Source organism: Diadema setosum, chromosome 12 (assembly GCF_964275005.1).
Source record: "Diadema setosum chromosome 12, eeDiaSeto1, whole genome shotgun sequence".
Taxonomy (NCBI): Eukaryota; Metazoa; Echinodermata; class Echinoidea; order Diadematoida; family Diadematidae; genus Diadema; species Diadema setosum.
The window spans coordinates 13,609,293-13,636,361 of NC_092696.1; the positions used below are offsets into that span (position 1 = coordinate 13,609,293).

The window sequence follows — 27,069 nt, forward strand, 5'->3', positions numbered from 1 at the left end:
ACATTTGAATGAAATGATGTAGTCTGAAGAGAAATATGATACATCAAATTGGAATTGCAGGACTTTTTTTGAGGAGTTTATTTATGTTCAATTCCTCTCATACGTTATTTCTTTAACACCAAGAGTCTCTTTTTAATGAAGGATAACTGCATTAACTATGATATACATTCAAAGTAAGTGTGAAGACATGACCACGATCTCTGCTAGATTGTCCTGGACCCCGTTTTATCAAAAGATATAATCAATTTTAAATTTCCTTAAAGGTAGGAGATACCTTTTACAGACCTCCCAAAATGCAGCAAAACATTGAATATGAACCTCAGGGGACTTGTTTAGGCCACTGCTGAGAAATTTGGAAGTCAACAGTTATCTCCATTTTGAATAATGCACAAAACTCAACTACTCAGTAGTTCTGTGTGTCAGCCACACTTAAGCCTTTTTGTTGCAGTCTTCTGTATTTTTTTTATCTATAAACACAAATCTAAAAGTATAAGAGCTGATGTAATAACATATAGAGTGTGTGGCAAGAATGTATATAGAAATGTTTGTAAGTTTTGATGAACTTTCTTCACAAAATATACATGATGAACACACATGCAGTGCATGGGTCTGCAAAGGTAGCCTAGTAATGTACTGGAATTTACGGTGAGCCCCGAAAAAAATTCAATTCAAAATCTAACGGTCAATAAATATGTACTAAATGTTACCTTCCACTTTCAATACTTTATGGGAGTTTCTAAAATGATACTCTCTTCAACATACCACTGTATTTATACGACTCTTCATTTGAGGCATGCAAATGGGATTCCCTACCTTTAACCACAGGCTGCCATAGACTTATGATTGAAATCAACTATACAATCAATTATAACTCTTCATAAAACAGGGCCCACTGGCACATCACAGAGCATAATGAGTAGTGAGAAAAAAATCTCTCTGTGGTGCACATAATGTGACTTTCCATGATGTGAGCAAAGTCTCCACAAGTGGCACACACATACAAATACACACGGACAGACAGACAGACAGACAAGCACACACACACACACACACACACAAACACCTACACATGCACACACACAACCACCTCACATACAGAGCTTTGAGAAGCAAAAAGTGTCACAAAGAATAATTCCAAGATAATCATAATCTTTAATTTGCCAGTTAAATATTTACCTGTTCACATCAATATTAGCAAATTTACAACATATTCTTTTTCCTTTCCAATTCACCAGATACGACACACACCATAATGTTCTAACTTGCCTTCAAATGACTCTGTGTCTTTGTATATTTTTGAATAAATGACTTTTCTCACACATAATAGCTATCATTAGTGTTTTGAATTGAACAATTGTGCTAATCTGCATACTTGAATGCATCTACACTACACAACCAATTTTCTCAAAACTTTTTCTATGTTTTGGTAATAAAGTGGGACAAAAAATACATGACTGAAAAGCTTAAAGTCTAGGGAAGTTCAAACAGGAAAGTCAGATGAATGATGTTTAGCAACAGCTGTCTGTTACTGGGACTTTTGCAGTGCTGGATCACACGGGACATGGTGAAGATTGACATTAGTGCAATTTCCAAGTTCTTATGACTAACACTCACATGCAAGTTTACATGATGTTTTTGTTTGGGATAAGCACTTTAAGTAGCCAACAGGGAAGCACTTCAATATATATGAGCAAACAACCACTGGACCAACAGCACAAGGTCCCCTCCGAAGGGGAGGGACAGTACAAAAGATCAGGTTTACAATTGAATGATAGGTTTGTGTTTTCATGAGAATTTGAAGGAAGTGACATTTTACTTGCAAGTCAAACTGGCTCTGTGCCTTCAGAGCCATCACAATCCCGTGGATAAGACAGTTATATTGAGGTCTTTATCACACACTATACATGTCCATGTTTGTGCAGAGTTTCTTAGGGTCCAGACACAAGACTGCAAATCGCCTCATTGAAAGATCTGATGCAGCCAACAGTAAGAGGGACTCGTCTTATTTCACTGGAACCAGTTTTACTTACAAGCAAATGAAAGAAACAACTTTTCAAGTGGTTGCCTCTGCCATTGACAAAGAAATAATGTCAAACTGTTCACGAAGACACAGTGATTATTGCAAGTGAAGTAGAAGCGATAATAGGAAGAGACTTCTGAATTTATTACAAGTATAAAGCACAATGAAGATAGCAGTTTCCACTTCACTTGATAAACTGGAACAAGGTACGTTAATGTTGAAGAGTCGAAATCTTTCATCACCATTCATCTGAATTTTAGAACTGCACTGCACAGCTAGACATTAGGGAGCTTTAGATTTTAGACGCGCGGACGTTTAAAGAGAAAAAAAACATGATCTGAGTGTGCGCAGTAGCGCGGATAAAGTTACTGCGCACACTCAGATCATGTTTTTTTCTCTTTGAACATCCGCGCGTCTAAAATCTAAAGCTCCCTATTATCAGAGCCAGGAACTACCAGCGACATTCTGACAGCCCTTCCCTATCCTTTGAGGAACTTCACAAGTGTCTCTCATTTACCCATACAGTAAATGGGATCATCCATCAGTAGTAGACATTCCTATATTTTCACTCACTTTCGCCATGTTGATGATCGGACACACATGAAAACTATACTTCTGATTGACATGTTTTCTTCTGATATGTGACACCATATGCCTATCAATAGCGGGTTGTGAAGCTGAACTTGTACGACAAGCAGCAGGGGGGCCAAAAAGATATTTCAAACAGGGTTCGAAACAAACAATTTTCGCTGGTGGCCCATTCAGGTCGCTAAAATCTTTAAATCTGAAATTTTGGTAGCTCAAAAAGGAAACATAGTGGCCCGAAACAAAAGGAAACATAAAATCCATTTTGATCCTTAGTTGCCAGATCGGGCCACCCAGAAGATAACCATGTTGGAAGTTTGTTGGCCCGACATCAAGTTTTAGTGGCCACAAGCTACTGGGCCACTGCTGATGTTTTATAAAAATTATCTTTAGTTTGTTCTCCTGCCTGTTCCATCCTTGCTTTCGTTCTTGTCCTTGTCATAGTCCTTTCTTTCTGCTTGTTTCGCCTGACGTCATGATTTCAACATTTTCATACATGGAATCCTTGACGGATCTTGAGATGCCCTCATCTCCCAAATTCACAAAAATTACAAGCTATGCTTCCCTCGTGACTTCCTCTTTTCCATTATACAGTTAAAAGATAAATTTGTATTTGCTCACTTGTTTATTTATCAAAATACAAAGTTAATATTACTATAATTGTATCCATGTATTGTTGAAGTTTATGTGTTTCAAAAGTCTGTAAAATATTTTGTTCTCATATAAGGGTTATGTATATTACTTTGTATTGCTTTATTGAGATGTTGAGCCCTGGTCAACAGTAAAATGAGCGTAATTTTTCTGCCAATTACTAAAACTAACCCATTGCTTTTTAAATTCAATAATGTAATGTGCATACTGTTTTTACTTAAACAAGGATATAAGAGTAGGTCAATACTGGCTGGGATGAGAAACCAAGCCATTGAATATGTGATTGGAGCACAGAGGATCCAAATTGAGAAGCAGTCTGCTCTACCATTTACGAGCAAGAGAAAGCGTGCTACCCAGTACAACATCTGACATCATCATATTGAGGACATATTTCTGAATGAAGGCGTGTCACCTGCCTGTCTTACTCCATCCCCCTCTTCTACTATCCCCTCCCCACCCCGACCTAACTTCACCCCCTCCGCCTCCCCCTCCTCCGCCCCACCTGTCGCCCCCTCTCTCTGCCATCCGCTGCTTGGTGTGGCTGCTTGGTGCTGAGCTGGTCTTGATGGGTGGGAACTGGACTCTATCACCTGAGTGTGACATAGACAGAGTCCCAACTGTTAGCATTCACATACTTAGAACCACATAGGAATATACTCATGCCTACATGATGGACTATATCCCAGTGGCGGATCCAGGCGGGGGAGCACCGGGCGTTTGCTCCCTTTTAATTTTTGTTAAAATCCCATCCCATCCCATCCCATCCCATCCCCCTTTAATTTTGTATAGGTGTCCCCCTTTTAGGGAATTCCTGGATCCACCCCTGATATCCTCTATGCCTGCATGCATGTTACTGACTGGTAGAGGATAGATAAAAGACTATCATTCAAAGTGCAAAACACCTCAGTTGGCTATCATGTAGAAGTGGGTCATGATATTTAATACGCCTACCTATCTAATGTACATGTACCAGCCTTTTCTTGTCTCTACATGTATGTGCACAAAATATGACTAAAACTCACACTATAGGCTGATCTTTGTAATCATACGATCACAAAAATTAAAAACAATGCCCTCACTGGTTCTAAATGATATTGATATTCGACTTGTGCCTGATTATACTCCATACTAATGCAAGACACTTTAATGTAACAAAAGGAAGCAGTGAAACAATATTCCAGTAAAATAAAAGGTTCATGGCTAAAATGCCTCAAACAGGAGACATTTCATGGCTCAAAGCTGATGGGGAAAGATATAAAGTCTCATTCTATGATGGAAAACTGGAGGGAACTTCCACAAAAAAATGTGAGGATCAAATTTCAGCCGAGGTCTAATTCATACAAACCTTCAGGTGATGAGAAAGAATGACTTCTCCCCCTGGCACTAAGCCCCCCATAGGGGGCGCTGTCCACAGATTGTACCTCCATGGCATTGGGGCTCTGCACAAACACCAAGGAGAAAAGAGAAGAAGAGGAAATGATAGAACACATGGAAGACAAGAGTCAGCTTTGCACTCCTACAATAATAAAAGAACCTCTTGTGGTGCTTTCCTGTGAATAGACAGCTATGGATAGTGGATTGTTGTCAACGCTACAGCTAGAACCTCTAGAATTTTACTACCAAATAGGTTTCAATGTATAGACTGATCGGCCATTGTGAAAAAAAAAAAAAAAAAAAGGCTCCCCTGTGCAATTTTTTCGTTTTTCGGGCTACTTCCACTTCCAGGTTTTCATTAGCTGACAAAGCAAAAACAAAAAAAAAAAAAAAAAAATTCTTCAGCACAATTTTCTGGCGCCACTGCAAGCCCCCTTTCAATTTTTTTTTTTATATCTTTTTCATACAGGGGGTGGGGTTCTGTCAGGTGACTCATTTTTTTTTTTCATTTCTTTTTTTTTTTTGCTGCTGTCAACCCCCCCTAGTTACCCTTTCTCCATCATCATCATCATAATAATAATCATTATCATCACCATCATTATTATCATCATCATCATCATAATATTGATAATCACTATCATCACCATCATTATCATCATCATCATCACTGGCATCAACATCATCATTGTCCCTATCCTCATCAAAATCATTATCAACACCATCACCATTGCCATCACCATCAGAGATCATCTCCAAAGCCATCACACAAAGTGGAGATAGCAGGGTTCTACGGACGATATGACCTACCACCAGGCTGACCCTTGACCCCTGTATGACATCATGGCTCATGGCGGGAAGGTTGGGCTCACTGCTGGCCTGGCGTTGGCGGATACCGTGCGGGTTGATGCGGGAGTCTGATACCACCGCATCGTTGACCTGAGAGTGTACCCACCTGTGAGGGGAGAAGGAAACGACGTGTGTTAAAGGGAAAGTCCATCCTAATATAATCATGTTGCTTTGTATGAGAAGAGAAGTATCAGAAGAGAAGTAAATCAGTGAAAACTTGGGGGAAAAATGAGACACACAAAAAAGTTATAAAGGGATAAAATTTAGCAAATAAGTTCAGACAAATTGGCAGCTCTGTGTGATGTAGGTGTTGAGCAACTCTCCATTCGGTTTGTACACAAAAAGTCAGCAATCATATTTTTCACGAAAAGCACAGATTCCATCAACCTGTTACATATTGTTAATATATAATATTATTCTGCCTGCTTTCTGAAGGAGGTAATTGAAGTGTTCTGTCATTAGGCTATTAAAAAATGATGAAAATATGCTGAATTTTCTTTAAATTTTCTTTATATTGTTGTCCTCAATGACGTTATGAAGTGTAGTAGTCTCCTCATCCAGCAATGATGGCACCAAAACAATTCATAACTTTTGCATCGATTGCCCAATTTTCCTCAAACTTTCACTGATGTGCTCTACTAATATTGCTGCTTTCACTCAATCCACATTTATATTTGGGCTTTGGTCTCCCAATATCGATACAATCTTTCTGTCATCTACTCTGAAAGATACCAGCAGTGGGGCTGGTAGTGATTCTGTTCATTTGATTGCAACTTGCTTTAATATCTTATCCACTTCAAAGCACTGATCTGTAACTTACTCAAAAGTCCTCTCTTCTCGCTGAGAGTTCTCCTCCACTTTGCTCCGAGCTTTCCTTTCAATCTCCTCCTCTCGGGCTGGAGAAAGAGAAATGATTAGTTGAAATGTTTGAATATTTGAAAAAGTTGAAATACTGAGCGGTGAATCGAAGAGTTTCCGTGGAAAAAATGAACAAACAAACGAACAAGGGAGAACGTATCTCATCATGCCCCCACTATTATCCCTTTCTGTGCCAGGGACTTGATGTTTGATTCTTGTTTTCTGTGCCAATCGGAACTCTAAGCACACAAACGGTTAAAGAAAGACAGCTGGTGCATCGAAAGATCCTTCCATACTGATTTGAAACCATGAAGTATTCTGTCAAGTAGTGCAAGATTATCACAAAGATTTTAGCATGACAAAAATTTGGCAATAGTTGTCATTTTGAGGCTCTCTCCCCATTGTTTCAGTCTTTTTGATAATTTCTCTTCTGATTAGATATCCATATTTATTCATTTATTGCACCGGGTGCATGCCTCTCCTTTTATTTTGTTTCCTTTTTTTGAAATAAAAGAAATAAAATGAAAAAATGAAAGGGAGAGGAGGCGCACTTGGTGTGTGCGCCCCCCTTCAATTTTTTTATTTTTTTAAAGAAAAGGATGCATGAGATCACGCAAAGATCCTTGTCAGCCGGTTGTAGTGGCACCAAAAAATTGTGTTCAAGCCTTTTTCTTTCTTTGCTTGTCAGCTGATTAAACCTGAAAGTGGCACCAGAAATATAAAATGCTTTTCTCCCCCACCCCTTTACGGAATTCTTGGATCCACCCCTGCAATAGAAACCCAGGCAAAGAAATCTGCATCTGCTCAGGCAGGGCCATAAACCTGGCTGACTCGACGGCTACCATCAAAAGGTTTGAGGTTTAAACAAAGCAGAAAATAATATTCACTGACTGTCATTGAGATGCATCATGGGTTCATACCTTGGAAGTATTCTTTTCTCTGGACTCCTTTCTTGGAGGCCACCTGGGTTTGTCTCGAAGTGGGCGACTCCTGAGCCTTCTTAATCTGCTGATAACGCTGGATGGGATCTACAATGGAGATAACGGAATACATGAAAGCTTTGAACACAGAAGTATGTCATAATCATTAACTCATCAAAGCCAACTGTCTTCTTCTTCATCATCATCATAATCATCACCATTATTTTCATCATCATTAGCAACATCAGCATCATCATCCTAGCCCTCACTATCACTGCAATTTTCATCATTATTATCATCATTATCATTAACATCATCTTTATCACATCTACTACACTGATACTGAGATTTATATCATCATGGAAGTTCTGGCTTACTAGCAGGGCTTTAAACAAAGCATTTAATTATTCTAACTAAAATGGAAATGCTATAAAGGAAGCAGGTCTGAAAGAAGATGGAGTGATTTGATCATGCTTTATATCAGATGACCCAAGCAAGTACGTCTGGGAATAACTTTCCTGCAGAACCTATTATCTTCTTCTCACTAAATTGGCAACTCTGAACCTACATTTTACTGTGCTTCCTATATTGAAGATTGGTTTGATAGCATTGGTTGAATTCATTAAATATTTAGAAGATCAGAAAGGAAAAAAATAAATTGCTAGTTTGAGATAAAAACATAACTTTTACTGTCTAAATAAATGAATATTTTATTATGATAATCAGTAGCACATAAATCTGTAACGCTGCATGCGCCTGGAAGGGATATAGGTTAGGGTGGTCCGCGGACTACAGTTATTTAGTTAACTTTGCCCAATGCCTGGCAGCCCTTCAGGTGCATCCAGTGTTTAGGTATTTTTGTGTTATTGTATTGATTGATTATTTTGAGTTTTGTAATTGATTGTGTATTGTATGTTTTCTGCCAAATAAAATAATAATAATAATAATAATAAAATATGTTGCCAATTTAACTGTTGGTTGAAAGCTAAGATTTTAGGAGGCTTTTGATAATTCTACCACCAAAAAAAAAAAAAAATGATGATATAAGACCACTATAATTTAGATGTAAAGCTTGGATGAAAGTAAAACTTTGACTATATCTTATGTAATGCTAGCAGTGTGTGACAAAAATTATAATCAAAAGATGAAATATTCCAACATATTTTCTTTGTTTGTTTGTAATATAACTAAATTACCAAGTTTCTTCTTTTTGCCCTTGGCCATCTTCTTGGCTCTTCTCATCATGAGCTCCGCAGTCGTGCTGTCTTTAAAACCCCTGCAGAAATGACAAAGACAGCGTATTTCACATCTGTGGATAACTATTATTATCATCATCATCTATTCTAACAGATAAAGAGCAAAACATATCATAACCACTGCAAACATAAGACAAAAACAAGAGTGAACATTACAAGAGGATACACTGTACTCTACATGTAACACAAAATTATATTGGTAACGAAGGTGACAGCAAGTGGGTCAGGGCATACAAAAGTAAAAGACATTTGCTGTTGCCCATAGGCATGTGAACCCACATATGTTGCCCCCAAGGATTCAGTGTATGAAGAAGTTTTAGCAGAACACATATTCAGTTGCTCAAGTTTGGGTACCCCTGTGTACATTAGATAATAAAATGTAACATACTATAGGTATGTTGTGCCCAAATGATGTCCGATGGCCCATCTAAAGGACTTTGAATCTTACCACTCTTCGGTCAGCATTTCCTGTCTAGCTGACCGCTGGGTGCGAGGGGTCCCCAGGCTCAGGATGTCGGTGCTGCCCAAGCTAGATGGAGTCGTGGGAGGGAGGGGCGGCTTTGTCATGACCAGTCCTCCCCTACCCTGGGGAGGTGATATCCCATCCCTTGTGCCCTGGGGTCTGTCCTCCTGATGGTGGAGCAGCAGCGGGGAGTTGGCCCCCCGCCACGCCTGGCGTGGGGGTCTGGGTTGGGGCTTCTCTGGAGAGAGGGGCTTGTTGGGGGCGGACGGAGGGGAGGGCTTGGCTGATGATGGGGGTGATGGTCTGTGCAGGGAGGCTGGGTGTGGTCTGTTGGAGGGAGTGGTGGGAGGGAGGGGCGGGTACTTTGACACCAGGCTGGGCATCTCAGAAGGTGTGGTCCATCCTTTCTCAAGGATTTCCTGCCAAGATGAATGGAAAAACATGTTTGGAAATAGTGCCACAAAACAGAACCATTATCATTTCACTCTCTTTTTTTTTTTTTTTTTTTTTAAGCCAGTCACTTGTTACCTAAAATTGGAGGATGGTTCACTGTCATACCTCGGAATTTGAAAAACAAACAAATAAACAACCAAAAAACAAAACAAAACATGAGCATGAGTTCAAACACACACATTTTGAAAAATGCAGTAAAGACCACGTCCAGTAAAACCATCACTTAAAACATGAAATTGAGGGGAAAAGAGTTACTGCGACAGTGAAAATTTTAATGTGATCCACCCACCGGTTATCAACAAAATCTGTAACACACAAAATATGACAATCTCAAAGTGAAAAGTACATTGTAAGCATATATCTCAACAGAGGCTTTTGTAAATTTGGCCAGCCTCTAATGAGGTACATGAAGAAATCCTCTCCCTTCACACCTCATTAAAGTCAAAGGACTCCAGATCCACTTCCCCATACTCCTCTTCCTCGGTCACGTCTGCCGCTCCATGATCCTTCAGCGTCACGCCCTCCCTGACCCGCTGCAACCTCTGTCTGACCCTGTGACCCTTCCACGCGGACTGGATCTTGACGGCCGCCAGCCAGCGCTGTGTGCCGACGTGGATGTCCCGCCGCAGCGAGAAGCCGCGCCAGGTCGCCTGGATCAGGGTCGCCGCTCTGTGCCCCAGGCTGACACTGGGAGCAAAGAATCGGAGGAATCGTGAGAATAATAATGGGGACAATAATACCTAATCACAATCATCCAGTGCCAGATTTTAGCACAGCATTGAGGACCACTTTCCTCTATAATATCAAGGAGGTTTTATACATGGAGTTCCAACTGGCTGTAATTATTCAAACAGTTGTCAGATTTCTATTGATGTACAAAAGAATTCCACAGGTGCACTTGTGCCTTTGATGATCGATGTTCCAAGCCGCCGTCTTGCTGAGTAACCTGAAGATTCATTTTGAACGTTATCATAATGTTGGCCATATTTTGCTTATTTATATATCAAATGAAATGAAATTTCACTTCATAATAAAGCATGTAAAACAAAAGTCAATTCCGTTCAGAAATTTGCGCAAAAATGTAAATCAGAGCTGTATTATGTGAACATGTTTAAAACTGTACCATCCTGGAAAGCTGGTTTTATCACTTTTCGACTTAATTTGCCCAAATGAAACTAATATGTAATAATCTTCAAGTATAATTCTTTATTGATAGATATATCAGATTAGTGCCCGCGTATGCCCAGTCGAGTAATTTTCATCTTCATTTCAGCATTTTTTCCTCAATTTCTGTTCGCGCATCCTCGTGTCTGTACTACCTACCTTTTATAAGAAGGGATAGCGAAAAGTAATTACCATCACAAAGACATATCTTCCTTTGAAAGTGGCTGGCAATTACATGTATGCAATGAGACACGAGCCAATTGTCTTCGTATCGGCGCGGCAGATCCTGTTTGGCACATGCTTCAAATATTTTTGAGCGGCGGCTTCGAACATAGATCAAAGGGAATAACTCTGTTGTTACTCGATCTCTTCAACCTCCTTGATAATATTGACCTGTCTATTGGGAAATGTTATGCCTTTTGAGCATACATGTTTGTCCAGTATGTGATATGAATAGTCCATCTAGGCCATTTTTTAACCCGCCTCTGAAATGGCATCCATGCCATTGCATTAAATGTCAAAAAAGGAATGATCGATTGAGTCATCTACTCTTGAGATATAACAAGAGTATTTTCCTTCCCAGGAATGCAAATTTAGCAGTACTGGTTAAGCTCCACGCTTGTAGATTTTGCGTAAATTGAACTTTCTCTAAAAAACTTCCTCCAAAGGGTAATGTCAGCATTAGGCTTTTTTAACCCGTTGAGGATGAGTCCCTAGTATACTCGGGCAAGTGTCTATGGGAAATGTGAGTTGTAGCAAAATCAAGAAAAAGAAAGGCTGTAGTTGTTAGAATAGACTCGTATACCAGGCAGTTATCAAATTCCATTTACAGTATTAACTCATTTTTCTAAAAAACTTTAAAATTCTATTAACTTTGTACAGGACACATTCTGATTTTTTTTCTCTTAGGCAGTGGGTTAATGTTTGAGTAACCTCTAACCTCAGCTCTCTGTGCAGCTGTATAAATGGTTATAGTCAAGTAGACTCAGTTACCAGGAAATTACTTAATTTATTCTTTTATTAATGTGAGGGATAGTGGCTGACCTGTCCGACTTCAGCTCTCGATGCAGCGCCTTGGAAACAGTCTGGGCATCTACGATCCTGTGCTGCTCCCCACGTTGAGATCCTGAATTCACTGTATACCCCTCCTCCCCATGGAGGGTACCCGCATTCTGCTGGTCACGTGACCTGCTAGTACTGTCACCTGACCTGCCAGTATAGTCACCTGACCTCACAGTTTCAGATGCTTCTTTGATAATCCCTGTCACTCTATGCCTAGACTCTTCTGCAGACTTATCATAGGTTTTCATGTCCCTGTGACTCCCTTTCTGTGTGCTAGACAAGCTCTCTGCTCGATGACTCTCCTGGTGACTGAGACTAGCCTCATGTGATGCCACCACTGCAGCCATTTTATCTGGCCCTGAATTCTGAGATTGTGAAGCTGAATGTTCGGGGATGTTGGCGCTGCAACTCTGGACGGGGCTCGTCTCGCCGTACTCGTGCATGTAGCGATGGTCCACGGCCTGGGTGTGAAGCTCCAATAAATGGCGCCCTCGCATCTCTGCAAGCTTCAGGGCAGCTCCTTGCTCATCCCTGTTTACATCACTGCACATGAAAAACACAACAAACACGTTATTCTTCCAATAGTTTGCAACAAAAAGTGTCACCTTGCTATCTCATATTGCACTGCTCATGTCATTAGTTTGTTCTAATTCAGAATGAATACAGCTCATGGAAATTCAGAAATATTACCATCCCTATTGGGACACAACTCTCAGCTGCAATGTATAATCAAAAAAGCCTTTAAAATCCGAAGTCACATTTAAATAAATTTGTATGACATTTTCCAACAGTGAAGGTGCCTTTATAAATAGAGATGTCTCAAGATAATAAAATACATTCAAACTAAATAACACATATGATGTGCCTTTTAGAAGTATGAAAAAGGAAACTTGTTGAATGAAGTTAATGTCCTTTTTTCCTTCCTATCATCAGAAATTGATAACTTGTGATCTGAATTCATATCTCTGAAAATCAATGTCAGTCACGCTGCTTGATATTCAAAATTACACTTTGCATGACACTCTTCAAGATTGATAATCCATTTACTTTCATCATGCTATTGACTCTTCCAAGACACCATACCTGATTTCCGCTTCATGTCTTGCCAGCAGAGCATCCTGGGCGGTGACCTGCGACCTGCACATAACCTCAAAACTACTCGGCTTTGGGCCAGTTTCCTGACCTTTGGCAACTGAGGTCACTAGGTCAGAGTCCAAGCGCTGGAGGTTGGGTAGAGTCCGGAGGAGGGAGCTTCTAAGGTGTGGTTCCTCGGTTACAGCATTGCCAGCAATGCTCAGGGTCTTGAGGTGCCTGCAGCCTGCTAGTCTTGGCACAAGGCATTCCACATCTAGCGGCAAGAACAGATCAGTACTTTTTTTTTTCTCTGTGATACTAGATTCACATGACTGGGTGCAATTTTCAGTACCATGCTGCATTGGGTGTATGCATATATATTACCTACCAGACAAGTCATTAATACCGTAAACATCAATATTTTTCGCACTGAGTGGCTCAAAAACATATTCGCAGGTTCATGAATTCGCGCTGCGCATTTGTCACCCCATTCAAACTGTGCAGAGAAACTCAAGAAGATATTTTCACGGGTTTTAGAATTTGCGCTCCATTTCACATTGTTTATATGCCGCCTCACAGCTATCATGAAAAGTCATATAGTAATTCATATTCATAACTTCACTTTTAATATAAGATATCTCTTTACGTTCTTACATTCTTTCCTTCTTTTGACATTCCATAATACTTTTTTTTTGTTCCTTTAATAAACCAAAAAGGTGAATCAGTCAGAGTTCACACTTGTTAATCAGTGATAAGTGAGGTAACACCGTTGAATTTATATTTGGATCACTGTTCTCATTGAATTGTAAGAAGTTGTTTCACTGTCCAAATTAATGAAAATGAAAAGAAAATATATGCTGGTTTTCATAGTGCTTGAAGGCAACTGCAAGGTATGTTGGTATATCAGTGGAAAGGGCAAATGCTCAGGAAACTGCCATATTTCATTACTCTTCTGTTGTTCTGACTCTGTCAGGTTTTACTGCTCACCTGAAATGAAATTGTTGCACAAGCTGAGATGCCCCAGGAGCAAGAATGCCTTCACGGGGGGTATTTCAGACAATCTGTGAAAAATACGGAGAAAGAAATACATCATTAACAGTACAACCAGGACCTGGTCTCTCTGCTTCCACTTGAGTACGTTAAAGGCGTAATTTATAATTTGCAGCTGAAACAAAAACCCAACATTAGAGCTTTAAATTAGTTCTAAAACATGAGTTAGGGATAGAAACAACTACTGTTAAAATTTGAATAAGTAAAGTCGACGTTAAGTTTTGTTAAACATATAAAATGTGAACAATAGTTATAGTAAAAATGCTTCCAGACTAAACCAGTCTACGGTTACAGTTTATTGAGAAAAATACTGATATCTCCTTATACTTTAGGCTTTATTGCAAAAATTTTACATGGTAGGATATTTTGTGAACAGACCTAAGCATATGCATCAAATGTAATATCTTGAACATTTTTTAAATCACTGCTCACAAACATAAACAGGACCTTTCATTAAAAAGGTCTTTGTTTCCCAACACTCTTCCAGAATCTTCAAAATGAGTGCACATTGTGATTTCAGCATTTGTGACCGTGCATCACAAAACGCACAAAAAGTTGCACCCCTTGATTTTACGTGAGGACTCAAAAAAGGTGAAATGGGTCATCTGAGTTAATCTTGAGTTGTTCATATTTTCTGAAAGAGACATCCTTCTTCTACATTATTCTTTAGTTTGGGATCATAACATGAATGGGAAATGTGTTTTCAGTAGTTTTTCTACGACCCTTCTTTTGGGGGAGAATAGAATGTTCAGGGTATGTCAGAGAGTCCCCTTTTCATTTCTTGAAATCCTTTACACACTCTTCACTTTCAAGTCTAATAACTTTTGAAAATATAACTCTACTGCTTTGAAAATTGGTATTAATCATGGACAGAATGTGTTAATAGAACTTGCTCAATTTTAGATTAATCTTATAGTCCCTTCATTGTTGTTGCTCCAGTGGTTTACATCCTGTGTTTTGTCCCTTTCATGGCACAGCTAGCACGGCTTGGTAAAGATTAAACGCTTGAATAGACCCTGTACTTCAGAGCCTCTATTCTCAGTTCACATATTTCCAGAGTGTGTGCTTTCTTTCTAGTATTAAGATAAGTTAGGGGAGTCCATTTGACTTAAGTTATACATAATTTTAAAGCTTAGAGTATGCTCTTTACGAATTTGCCCTCAACTAAAAATCCATATCTAGCGACTTTTGTTGGTTTTGTGATGCAGGGTCACATTTATTCAAAATGCCATCTACACGTAAGGCATGGTATTGGGTACCAAAGCGAAATGTGTCATCATGTGACGTCCCTGACGATGTCATTTGGGGTATATTTTACAGGTGTGTCGTCATGTAGGGGTGCAAATTTGATGTGCCTTAGCATGCCATTTAGGGTCTGATTCTATAGGTGTTGGGACACAGGTGGGGGCATATTTGACTGAGAGCGACCTCCCTGAGCCTTCTTCAGAACAAGGAATATTTGGTAGCTCTGGGAATTAACTCTTCATGTGCCATCGTGTAATCCCGCTGTGTGCCACATTATTCTGAGCCAGCAACGTAGTGATTCTTTGGGAAAACATTATACGTAATGAGCAAAGCTGTAGAGAAAATGCTCAGCTTTGCTTTGATGTAAATTGTATGACAAATCTATGTTTGTTTTTCTTTCAAATGACCAGTAGGAACAGTTGCACACAAAACCATGACAGAAATTTAGAATTTGCCCTCAAATCCAGTAGGGCACATCGCTTGCTAGTCAATCACCACATGAAATGCAAGCTACACGTGACAGGAATGGAAGTGCCATAAACACTTTCCATTGCATTGTGGCACTTGGCGGTTTATTGATCAGTTTAGGCAAGTTTTTGCACTTAAGAAGAATAATGCGAACTTGGCATGCCGTTGACTAAGTTGGGCATGCAAACAGGGCACATAAAGAGTTAAGAGGAAATGCTCACCCATTCTGACTGAGGTCTAGATGCTGGAGGAGGGGCAGCCACATCTGACCCAGGGGTATGGCTGATGACAGGCTGTTACTGGCCAGTGAGAGGAACCGCAGGAGGACGTTGTTGGTCAGCTTCGGCACCTTCCAAGGACAGGAAGAGAAACCATACACCAGAATCAATTTCTACACAACTTCTTGATTCACCTCTCACATCCACTTCACAGATACACATGGCCGATGCACCTTCCACAAACACCTAGACATACCTTTACCACTACAGATACACTGTCCAAATTAACCTTTGATATACACTGACCAGCTACACCTTCCACATACACATTCCATAAACCCCTTCCACATACATCTTTCAGATCTTTTCCACTACATACATGTACAACGTACAAACGTACACCTCCAAAATTAACCTCTGAAATACACTGACCAGCTACACCTTCTGCATACACATTCCATAAACACCTTCCACATACACCTTTTCCACTACATAAATGTACACCTCCCAAGTTTACCTATGATATGCACATATACACTGACCAGCTACACCTTCTGCATACACATTACACAAACATTCCATGTACACTGGCTAGACACACATCCAGCTTTTCCTTTCAGATACATCTTCCCTGATACACTTTCAAGATACACTTTTAAGATACAACATCCAAATTCACATTGAGATTCTAGATACACAAGAAAGATACACCTTTGAGCTATACCTTACCACTCTAAAATTTTACACGATCTCCATATCAGGACAATTACCCCCAGCTAAGTACTGGTTAGCAATAAGGTAAGAATAAGATTAGGGTTAGGGTTGGTTTTAAGGTATAGAGTTTGGCTTAGGGTTAGGATTAGGATTAGGATTAGGGTCAGGGGAAGGGTCCAGGGTAATTGCCCAAGGGGTTATCGCCCTTGACCCCATCCAAATTCACATCCAGACCCCAGATACACAAGAAAGATATATCTTTGCGCTATACCACACCACTCTATAAAATAATTTTACAGGATCTCGGGTGTCCAATGGTCAAAAGGGCGTAAGATGATTCATAACTCATCGATTCAGGAGTTACTACCTACTTCCTACAAGAAACAAGTAACAGTATCAATTTTATGCTAGACAAATACGTACAAGTGCAAAGGCAAGGTAATGTGGGTCACGACGTATGCCCTCTTGGTGACCTCTTCCCTCCCTTCCCCCCCTCCCCCACCAAAAAAAAAAAGAACTATAAAATAAAAAATCAGCACAATTAAACGATGACCAACCTCAGTTATGGAATTAGAGCTCAGGTCCACCCTCTGCAACAGTGGACACTGGTCAAGCCCCCGGACGCTGCTCAGGTGGTTGGCGGAGAGGTTCAGTTCTCGCAGGTGGACAAGCGAGGGCAGGCCGCTGGCATTGACCAGCTGGTTGTGACTAAGGTCAAGATGGGTCAAGGACAGGAGAGTCTCCACTCCAGCTGAGAAGAGAACAATAAATAAACAAATAAATAAATAAGTAAATGAATAAATGAATGAATGAATGAATAAATACATAAATTAATAAATAAATAAACAAGTATGACAGAAGTCAGTTGTGTCCTCATATTATCAGCTTTATCTTCCACGGTAATTGAATGGCCTAATATATGTATTTTTTTTTCATTACATGTTGTTTCTTAATCAAAGGAGAAATCTCTTCACAAACTTATTCTAACATCATCATACTCCTACAACTTGTTTCCACCTGATTCCAAAATAGAGTATAATATAAGCAATATCATATTTTGTGGTGATATCTGTTTTATGAATTTTGCGAGTTGGCTGATATTCAGGAAATTAGACCACATTGAAATGATGCAATATTTGGTAACCTGGGGTACCAAATGAAAATTTTGCCATTTTGTTGAATTACATTTTTTTTTTTCAGCACTGTACCCTGGGTTACCAAAAATGTGTAAAAATAATTCTTAGTATTATTATGCACAAAAATGTTTTCATGTTTGTGATTATGCAACAATTAATGCATGCAAATAATAACTTTTTTATCATTGACATGCTCAGTTGTACTCTTCGCTGTTTAGAAGTTGACATGGAAGAAAAATTGGCATTGCAATCGTTATCGCCATGCCGATTTATGCCGGCACTGATGATGAGAAAACAGTCGCCATGACAACATTGTACAACTGTATGATAATGGACATGAGATGGCGCTACAAAACGCCGTACCCCGGGTTACGACGGTACCCCGGTGTACCGCGTGACAAATCAAATATTGCCTCCTAAAACAAAACTGTTTCTCATTATTGTCCCTAAGGCAGATATTCTCAAAACCTTGCTTCTTGAGAAAGGATGATGCTTGTTTCTTTTTCTGTCACTAAGTTATCAACTCATTATAATGTTGTCCAAGTACTGTAATGCAAAATATATTCACAAATTAGAAATTGCAAAGCCAGATATATTCGTGGCATGAAATTTTCCCACATTGGCACTAATGCTCTTTGTCTCGGCATGAATTTTTTTTTTTTTTTTTTTTTGCTGTATGAAATTTTTGTGAATTGCCACTCGCATTCAATGCATATAAGTGCAGACAAGAGCTTCTGTGTGCATTTTCATTTTGCAAATCTTGGCTCTCGCAAAATTCACAAAATTAAATGCATGCAAACATTATGTGGTTTTACACTGAGGTAAACAGTAATCTTATAACCTAATGCAAGTTCAATACAGAAAGCATGATGAGAGTGTGAAGGGAGGGTTCAGGTCATCTCTTACCAAGTCTTGTTATCTTGTTGTGACTCAAGTCTAGCTTTTTCAGGTGGTTACAACCCTCTAAGCCTTGGATGGAGGCTAGCACATTCCTGGCTGCATTCAGACAGGTGAGGGCAGTTTTGTCTCTGCAGCTTAGACTCTCCACCTTGTTATCCTGGAGAAAATTAATACAGAAACGTACCAGCTGCAAGAAGCTTGTGTAACACCAGATGCTGTCAAAGAAGACTAGCAACAATAAACAACACAGCATGATATTGAAACTGTCTGGCCAATGAGAACTACTCAGAGAATGCAATATCACTTTTTTTTTCATTTGGTGATTAAGTATCTTGCAATTTCAAATTAATCTGAACACTGTTGAGGAGATAGATGGCATTCCTATTAAACTTATGTACAAGATATGAACGGATATTGAGCCAATATGACATAAGTGCATATTAAAGAAAAGACCAGAAAGTACATTGTAACCTTGACGTCAACATTTTGATGCTCAAACATCTGACATAGAAATATTCCCTAGTTTAATTAGCCTCACAACATCTTCAAACTTGGGATTCTTAACCCATTGAGGACGGACTGATTTTGCTCCAACACGCATTTCCCATAGACACCTGCCCATTAAGTAAACTCTGGACTCGTCCTCAACAGGTTATTAAAACGATGTCTCTAACAACGAGTTTACATATTCTTTTAAAAACATATTATGACTCATACAGGTAATCTGCACAAAATACTGTACATCCCACCTGGATAAGGTGTGGAAATGCTTGAGAAACACTACTGCAGCTTTTAGCACTTAACTTACCGATACATCAATGAACAAAATGTTGGAGCATCCTTCCAGCGACTCGAGAGCTGTGGCACCACAGTTGTTCAGACTCAGACACCGCAGCCTCGGACACTTGGCCAAAGATGTCAAGGAGCATCCAGGGAGGTCGTGGAGCTGCACTGTGGTAACCTAGGAAACGGAGGAAAAATGATTTGAGGGATGAGGGGTTACGAGACTGTTGACATCACAATGCGTGCTCTGTTATTTGTTAATGTTATGAAGCCTGCTCTGTAATCAGGGCATAAATGGGGGGATGGAGGATGCATCCCCCAGGGCCCAAGGTTGAGGATCATGAATACTTGTACGATAATGTATACATGCATACATAATTATGGCAGAAGATGGCAGTCATTCCGCTGTAGATACTGCGTTTTTCCTTAGGGAAATCAGTCAATTGCATGGCGTTTCCCCAAAGTATCTACATTTTCATCAATAACTTAAAAACAAAACAAAAACACAAAATGATATTTTCCAGGAAAATTGGTAGCTAGATAGACTAAAATTCCACAATTTTTCAAAAGAGCATATTTTCCAGGGGCTTTGGCAAAAATATAAAATGGTGAATATCTCCGTTGTTGAGAAAAAGAGCTGGATGTAGATACTGCGTTTTTCCTTGGGGGGGCAGAAACAGAATAGAAATCATGATAAAGTGTTGGATTCAACTGTGATGGAGTAAACATTACTGTTATCACAAAATACATAGAAAGTCTGAATAAGCAGTAGAGTGAGCTACAGGTATGCCACATGACCCACCTCTGACAAGGGGGTGTTTGGAAGCGAAGCCGAAGTAAGCTGTGCGTCTGTCAGAGCAGGCAACTTCTTGGCTGACGGGGGCCTTCGGAGCGTCCTCCGTGGCTTGGATGACGTGCTGTCCAGCTTGGCCTTACTGACCAGCTTACTGGAGTGAGCATGATGCCAGAAGCAAGGGTCAAGTGGTCAGATAGGTTTAGTACTCAAACTCTAAGGCTGAATATCTCTTTTGCAAATGTCACAAAATTTTGCATGATTTAAGAATAATGTCTCCCAACATTGTGTATGAGATCTTACAGTAAAACACCTAAGACTTTTTTTAAGAAAAAATAAAAAATAATCCCATGCCACTCAATAACAAGCTCCCCTTTTGTACTGAGAATAACAGGATTAGACTAAATTCACTCCATCATAAAGAAGTTTCCAGTTGTATTATTCTGTTGAAAAGTCCGACTCACCTAACTCTACAATATACCAGCTTATGAACAGAATCTAAAATGCAGATTTACAAAAGAGAAACACAAAATACTTTCCCTTGAAGCAACTGGATCTCACACATAATCACTTATCCAACATGACAGCAGCCATAAAGTATAGCACTAATAGCAAACAACAGAAATATGTAAAAGGACTGCAACTATGCTGATAACTACGCCTGTACATCCATACATAATATCCATCAATTACTACTAAAACTATTTTTACATCTACTGATGATATGAAAATGTGACACCGTGAAGTAATATTGTATCTTGAACTGGTACAAAAAGTACTGTAACTGTTCATTTAAACATAAATGGTAAAGATTTTAGTATAACAAAACATCTTTCTCCCTTAAATGTTTTTATAGCTAAACAGTAACCAGTCCTTTACCCCTCCCTCCCTTTCTCTGATGACATTCCTCAACTATATTAGGGCAGAAACGATGTTATCATTATATTTAAAAAAAAAAGTGATTCACAAAGGAGCAAGTCTTTTGATTTGCAGCTTGACAATAATGACAAGTATTCACATGTGCAACTCACGTCAGGGGGATGCATTCCTGAATCCAGGCCAACCTCCGCTGTTCCAGGCTGTCCTCTAGAGGGCAGTGTTCGAGCTGCACTTGTGATTCATCAGACTGAACCGATTCTGATGGGACTTCGCCATCGTGGCTCGCTGCACAAGGCCTAGGACCATCTGACTGCCCGCCACTCTGGTCATCAAGCTCTCCCGTGGGAGGTCCTTCCAGATGACCGGCTGTAGTCTCTGAGGTCGGGGACAGATGGACAGACTGACCTCCCGGTGGGGTCTTACCTCCCTTGTCGTCCCTCTCTAGCCGGCTACTGGTGGACATCATGGACTGATCACATGGATGTGATGAGTCACGACCTTTGACCTCCAGATCCTGGTGTGCTAAATTCCCCGTGCCAGCTGTCACACCTGGTCCGCAGCTTGTCCGAGCCCTTCCTTCCTCCAAATCTCCAGATTGACTCGATAGCTTCTTCCCATCCACGGCAAGCTTGACGGACTCGCCTTCCCCATTGTCTGCGGTCCGTGAAACGCTACAGACGGCACCGCCTCCCAATCGTTCCTCCGCAGTAGCGGAACTTTGATCACTGGGGGATGCCCACTGGTGAATCCCTCTTTCATTCTCCACATGGGCCCCGCCGACGAGCTCTAATTGTTTTCCCAAAGTACCGGTCTCAGCACCATGAGATACTGGCACAGTTCTACTCATCTCTGCTTCAGCAATCCCTTGTGGAATAGGAGTACGAATGAGTGTACTTTCTTTTTCAGTGATGAACACAGAGTCTCCTTTGTGTTTACTATCCTCACCCACTTCATCCTTTGACGGCAATGCCATCTCTTCCGCGGTGCTGACGTCCGTCTTAATTTCCCGACTGTCACTCGCTCCTTCACTGGGTTTTCCTTCTCCCTCTCCTTCTCCGGCCTTTGCTCCAACCTTCTGTCGATCGGGGAGAATCTTCTTCAGGATTTCTTCACTCTGCCTTTCAAGCTCTGCTTTCTGTCTGGCCTCTTGTTCTGCTTTCTCCCTGCGCTCCTTTTCTAATCTCTCCTTTTCTTTCTTCTCCTTTTCGACCTTCACTCTCTCGAGACGCTCCACCTCCAGTCTTTCTTCTTCTTTCCTTTTCTCCTCTTCCTCTCTTCTTTTCCTGGAACAGATATTGAAGGCAAAACATAGCTTCCATATGCCTGCAGAAACTATAGATTTTTGCTCTGAAATGGATGCATGTGCATATAAAGAAATGTGTAAGATAATGCTGTGATAACACGATTCAGGTAGGGTAATGACGAAAATCCAAAATATTAGCGAAAAGACCAGCAGTTTTGTTAAAAGTGTGTTCATCCACTTGACCTCAATGTTGCAAGCTCTGAAGAGATATCTTCGATCAAAAGGAGTCTGACAGCATGTACAACTGATTTCAGCGTAATTCTTGATTATACACTAGCACGCCCAATGAAGAGTTGTAAGAAATGGATGTTACTGCTACTCACAACAGCAGCAATTGAAATTGATATGGTGGTGCATGTGAATGCATTGGCTGGCAAATGTATTCTGTTGACACGACTTACTTAACTGCTATCATTATGAATTAAGTTGTAACAATTGTAGTATTATCATAATTATCATTATCATCTTCATAATCACCTCAATAATCATTACCGTCAGTATCACAATTGAGATCATTATTTTGATGATCACTACGATAATTACCATGATTTGACTCATGTGGGGAAGGGTGTGTAATATTTGCTATCATAATCTATCAGGAGTCGCATCAAAACACCTGTAGTGGGTGGCCTGAAAACATTACAAGTGCTTCTGCTACCTTGTTACTGTAAAAGTGGATATCTTTGTGCAACTAATTTTTCACGCTTGGCCGGGTAAGAAGAGTCCGTGTGTTTTTAATTCCGTGGAATCAAGACATCAACTACTGGAACATATGGCACGTAAAATTATTCGCGTGCTTTTATTTTCGCGCTGACGTCTGGTTGCATGAAAAAATGCGCAAAAATTTCAACACCGCGAAAATTTCCACTTTTACAGTATGCCGAAATTTTAACCTGTTGAGTCGCGAGTATACTCGGGCAAATGTCTATGGGAAATGTGTGTTGTAGCAAAATCGGTCCGTCCTCAACAGTTAAAAACTTGATTGACATGACCTTTGACCTCACCTCTCCTCCTCCTCCTTCTTCATCTTCTCCAGCTTCTCTCTCCTCTTCTTCTGCTCCGCCTTCTTCCGCTGCGACACGATCTCCATCTGACGCTCGTGCTCTCGGCTCTCCTTCAGTCCTTCCCGAATCATCCGCATCTTTTTGAGGTACGGTTTTCGCGCCCTGTACAAAAAGAAAAAAAAAAGAAGAAAATAAGAGCTGCACACACTGGCCATTTACAACATATGTAATTGGATTGTCTCTTGTGGGGGTGGGGTGGGGGTGGGGGAGGAGGGGTTGGAAAGAAGCACCTTTAAACATTATGAATATTGCAAATACTGAAAATTATGCACATATAGAAGCATACAAGCATGTACATGAAGGAATGCTCTCAATCACAAAATGAAACAAGTGAAGGTCACTGAAATAGACAAAATGCACAGCACAAAAGTTTACACCTTTACAGTACGTAGTATGTATGTCATCGCATGGAAATGCAAAGAAAAGCATAGCCATTTTCATGACAAAGATATAACAGCATGTCAATCAAAACACAAAAGGAGTAAATAGAAATAGTGAGAAGAAAAGCTTTTACACTGAAGATGTTACCCCAGGTGCATATATCATCAATAGTAAGTGCCAGGTGATCATTTCAACTATTATCTGTCACGGACATGAATGCTATGTTGACTAGGAGTTGAATTAGTGACCTTCACGGTAGTGAAACATTTGACCACTGACCGGAAGGATCTGAAGGCGGCCTGGATGCAGGTTGCGGCGGTGTGTTGCCGTGACGACTGCCTCTCCATCTCCTCCTGGTGTTCTCTCTCGAAGGCCTCCTTCTCCAGGGCCGTCCGCCTCGACAGCTCCTCAATCTGATTCTGTTATAGGAGGACCCAGCATGATAAACAAGACATGAGAAAGATGAGAAAAGGGTGAAAAAAAAGAATGGTAGTTCCTGTTACCATCTGTGAAACAAGATGGGATACTTTTTTTTATTAAAAAAAAAACTATTCAATGTACTATTTACAATCATCATACTCATTACATAAATATTTATACAAAAGTATTATATATAAATATACATAAAATATTTACTGTAAAACACAATATTTTTGCAGCATTGAATTTTTGCTATTTGCCTCTAACATTCAATGAATACAGTGTAGACAAGAACTTTTGCGTGCATTTTAATTGCGCAAATGTTTGCTCTCACGAAATTTGCGAAATCAAAATGCACGCGAACATTCCTTGTTTTACAGTATACAAAAGTAAAAGCTTTACATAGAGGCATAAAAGGCATTATTATGTACAACATAGAGGCGATAGGGTTTTTAATGAATATCACACGGGCAAAGAGAATTGACTTGACCATCTCATTAGATCTGATGGATTAATTCAAATCTACTATCTAGTACAATGTCCTGTGGTGTGAGGTAGGGGTTGGGGGTGGTCAAGGGTTGGGTAAATGCACTGTATTACACTTGTACTACGTAAAAGACATTGACTGTCACATGATGCCAAGTAAGCCAATCACAGGACTTGTCATAAAACCATCATGCACTATAGTAGTATATCATACGTCATGTTTCTAATGTATATGCTCTATTTATATGCAATATATGTGGTTTTTAACTCTCTTTTTGCATCCTACCTGATATTCTAGGAGCTCTGCTTCACTGCGCTGCATGTCACTGGCTAGCTCTTCTTCAAACCGAGCCTGTTGGACCTATAAAGTATCAACATTTAAAAGACACCAATTAGATATCTATGTCACATGGCATCCCCTTGATAGACTGAGCACTACTTGTTTCCATGCATTGTCTGTTGTTAACCATCATTAGTAATAGGGAAACATGTGCATTCCATAGCAGGCCCGGTGATACGGTGAAATTACACCGCGATAAGAAGCCAAATCTTTTGAATTCATAACGGTCGTCGAAGCACTGTGCACAGCAGAGGACAAAAACTTGAAAGTTCACCTCCTCGTATGTCCCTTATTTACACACAAAATCCCTTGAAACTTCACACATATATCATCCTTCATATGATTTTTGGGAGAAAATGCTGATGTATCTTTTGAGATATGCATATTTTTCTGTTAGAGTTGACCGTGGGAAAGAGTTAAGATTATTTCCCGACACAAGTCTGCGCCTGCATGAATATGTATTTGACTAACATATTGCTAGTCTGTATATACCAGACTCACTACCTGCGAAGTTTCGTGTTTGCGCGATAAGTAGTTCGGTGAAAATCAGAGCAAAAAGACAACTAAATTTAAGAGAAAATACTGGACATGCACAACTACATTTGTAGATCATCCTCCTGCGCATGCGTTCTCTACTGTTAAGCGCACGCTTAGCAAATCAGCAGTGTCAGGTACGGCGCACAGCGACAGGGTTCGGTTTTCGATCCACAGGGTTGTGAGTGGGCGAAAGACGAACCCTGCAAGGTGCTTCAACTGCTTCATGCAGCACGAAAACCAATGCATGGGACTGTGTACTGCTTACGCTTTGGATTTTACGTTTATTTTTTCCTGACATAAACGTGTGCCAAATGATACAGATATTTGGAACACAGAATGGATATACTACTATAAGTCATATACCAAAGTTTCATTTTTGGGCAATGAAGGAAAATGTGAGAAAATAACACTTGTTTAGTGACCAAATTTTCTGTTTTGGAAGCTAGATTTCAATGTCATTTTCACAGGTTTATCCTCAATAAAACCCAAAATACCTAACATTGCAAGTTAGAAAATAGTTTCACCTTCAATTTGATGTATACATTTAATCATTTGATGACTTCTGAGGTGAGATATTGCGATTGTCCTGCAACACTTCCAAAGCCGTTTTGCGCACACAAGCTGTTTACTTTTAATATGCAAATGAGTTTTTGAGGTCACATGCTTTAGGTGAGTACTAATTGCACCGTATTGCAGCGCCTGATAATCTTTTGATCATCATATTAACAGAGAATACAATATTTTGCATAAATTTGATTTCAAAAAGAGTCTCATTCACATCTTCAATGTTAGTAGCTCTGAAATACAATACATGCAAAGACCAAAAAAAAAGAAGTGATTCCTACCAGTCTTTCCTGAGCCATCTCCTTCCCCTCTCTCTCATTCTCCCGCTGCTTCTCCAAGCGGTGCCGCTCGGCGTTCTGGTCCAGGACTGACATGGCCCGGCCCGCCTCCTCCCGGTCCCTCTGCTCAATGGCCTGACGCTCCTGCATCACCTCCTCTAGCTCCCTCACCTTTTCTTGGAGTTGGCGCTCGAAGGCGTTGATGTCCGTGTACACGGCCACCATCCCATTCTCTGCAAGCACAACCATTCACAAAATTCAAACTTCTACAAATGCTCAGATTCTTGGTCCAGTATTTAATAAACACTCACATTGTTCTGTTTGTTGCATTCAATCCATCATGTTAAAGACAACTTGAATTCAAAGTTGGGTTACCCTTTAAAGGTGCATAGTCCCGTTAGTGTAGAGGGCGCTGTTGATGATACTGCCGATCACCGTTAGCATTGATACGAAGATAGCCCAAGTTGAGCTGTCATCAAGAGTAAAGCGCGTAGGTGTTGCTAAGTAACATTGCCTTCGTTGTCTTCTCTGCGCAACACGCAGTCTGTAGTAATGCCAGGGTGCGTGCATATGTGCTTCTTATTATGACATCACATAAGAAGTTTGCTGAAGCTGTCATCCCCCTCAGCCGAATCAGGAGCCAAACTGTGATCGGACCACTGACTACAGTGAATCAGACTTCTTCAGACTCATGGAAGTGGGCCAAAGCGTAAGCGCTAAAGAGGAGTTGATAGCATAGGTCTCTATAGGAAACTTGCGCCGTGCGCCCACGTACACATTTGAC

The 27,069-nt window shown here is 40.2% G+C and overlaps 1 protein-coding gene across 1 annotated transcript in view; it reads right to left on the reverse strand.

Moving 5' to 3' along the window:
- Positions 1-3,664: 3,664 nt before the first annotated feature.
- The window catches only part of LOC140235731 (uncharacterized), a 29,580-nt gene continuing 6,175 nt past the window's right edge, over positions 3,665-27,069 (reverse strand). Inside the window, exons 6-26 of the mRNA XM_072315745.1 lie at positions 26,289-26,518; positions 24,853-24,927; positions 23,940-24,079; positions 23,220-23,381; positions 21,065-22,195; positions 20,043-20,187; positions 19,266-19,418; positions 18,464-18,614; positions 16,979-17,172; positions 15,711-15,838; positions 13,714-13,787; positions 12,736-13,000; positions 11,635-12,195; positions 9,858-10,113; positions 8,959-9,392; positions 8,451-8,530; positions 7,255-7,362; positions 6,297-6,372; positions 5,438-5,582; positions 4,602-4,695; positions 3,665-3,846 (exon numbers count right to left, since the gene is read on the reverse strand). Coding sequence (XP_072171846.1) covers positions 3,665-3,846; positions 4,602-4,695; positions 5,438-5,582; positions 6,297-6,372; positions 7,255-7,362; positions 8,451-8,530; positions 8,959-9,392; positions 9,858-10,113; positions 11,635-12,195; positions 12,736-13,000; positions 13,714-13,787; positions 15,711-15,838; positions 16,979-17,172; positions 18,464-18,614; positions 19,266-19,418; positions 20,043-20,187; positions 21,065-22,195; positions 23,220-23,381; positions 23,940-24,079; positions 24,853-24,927; positions 26,289-26,518 — 4,784 coding nt within the window. The remainder of the gene's footprint in view (positions 3,847-4,601; positions 4,696-5,437; positions 5,583-6,296; positions 6,373-7,254; positions 7,363-8,450; positions 8,531-8,958; positions 9,393-9,857; positions 10,114-11,634; positions 12,196-12,735; positions 13,001-13,713; positions 13,788-15,710; positions 15,839-16,978; positions 17,173-18,463; positions 18,615-19,265; positions 19,419-20,042; positions 20,188-21,064; positions 22,196-23,219; positions 23,382-23,939; positions 24,080-24,852; positions 24,928-26,288; positions 26,519-27,069) is intronic.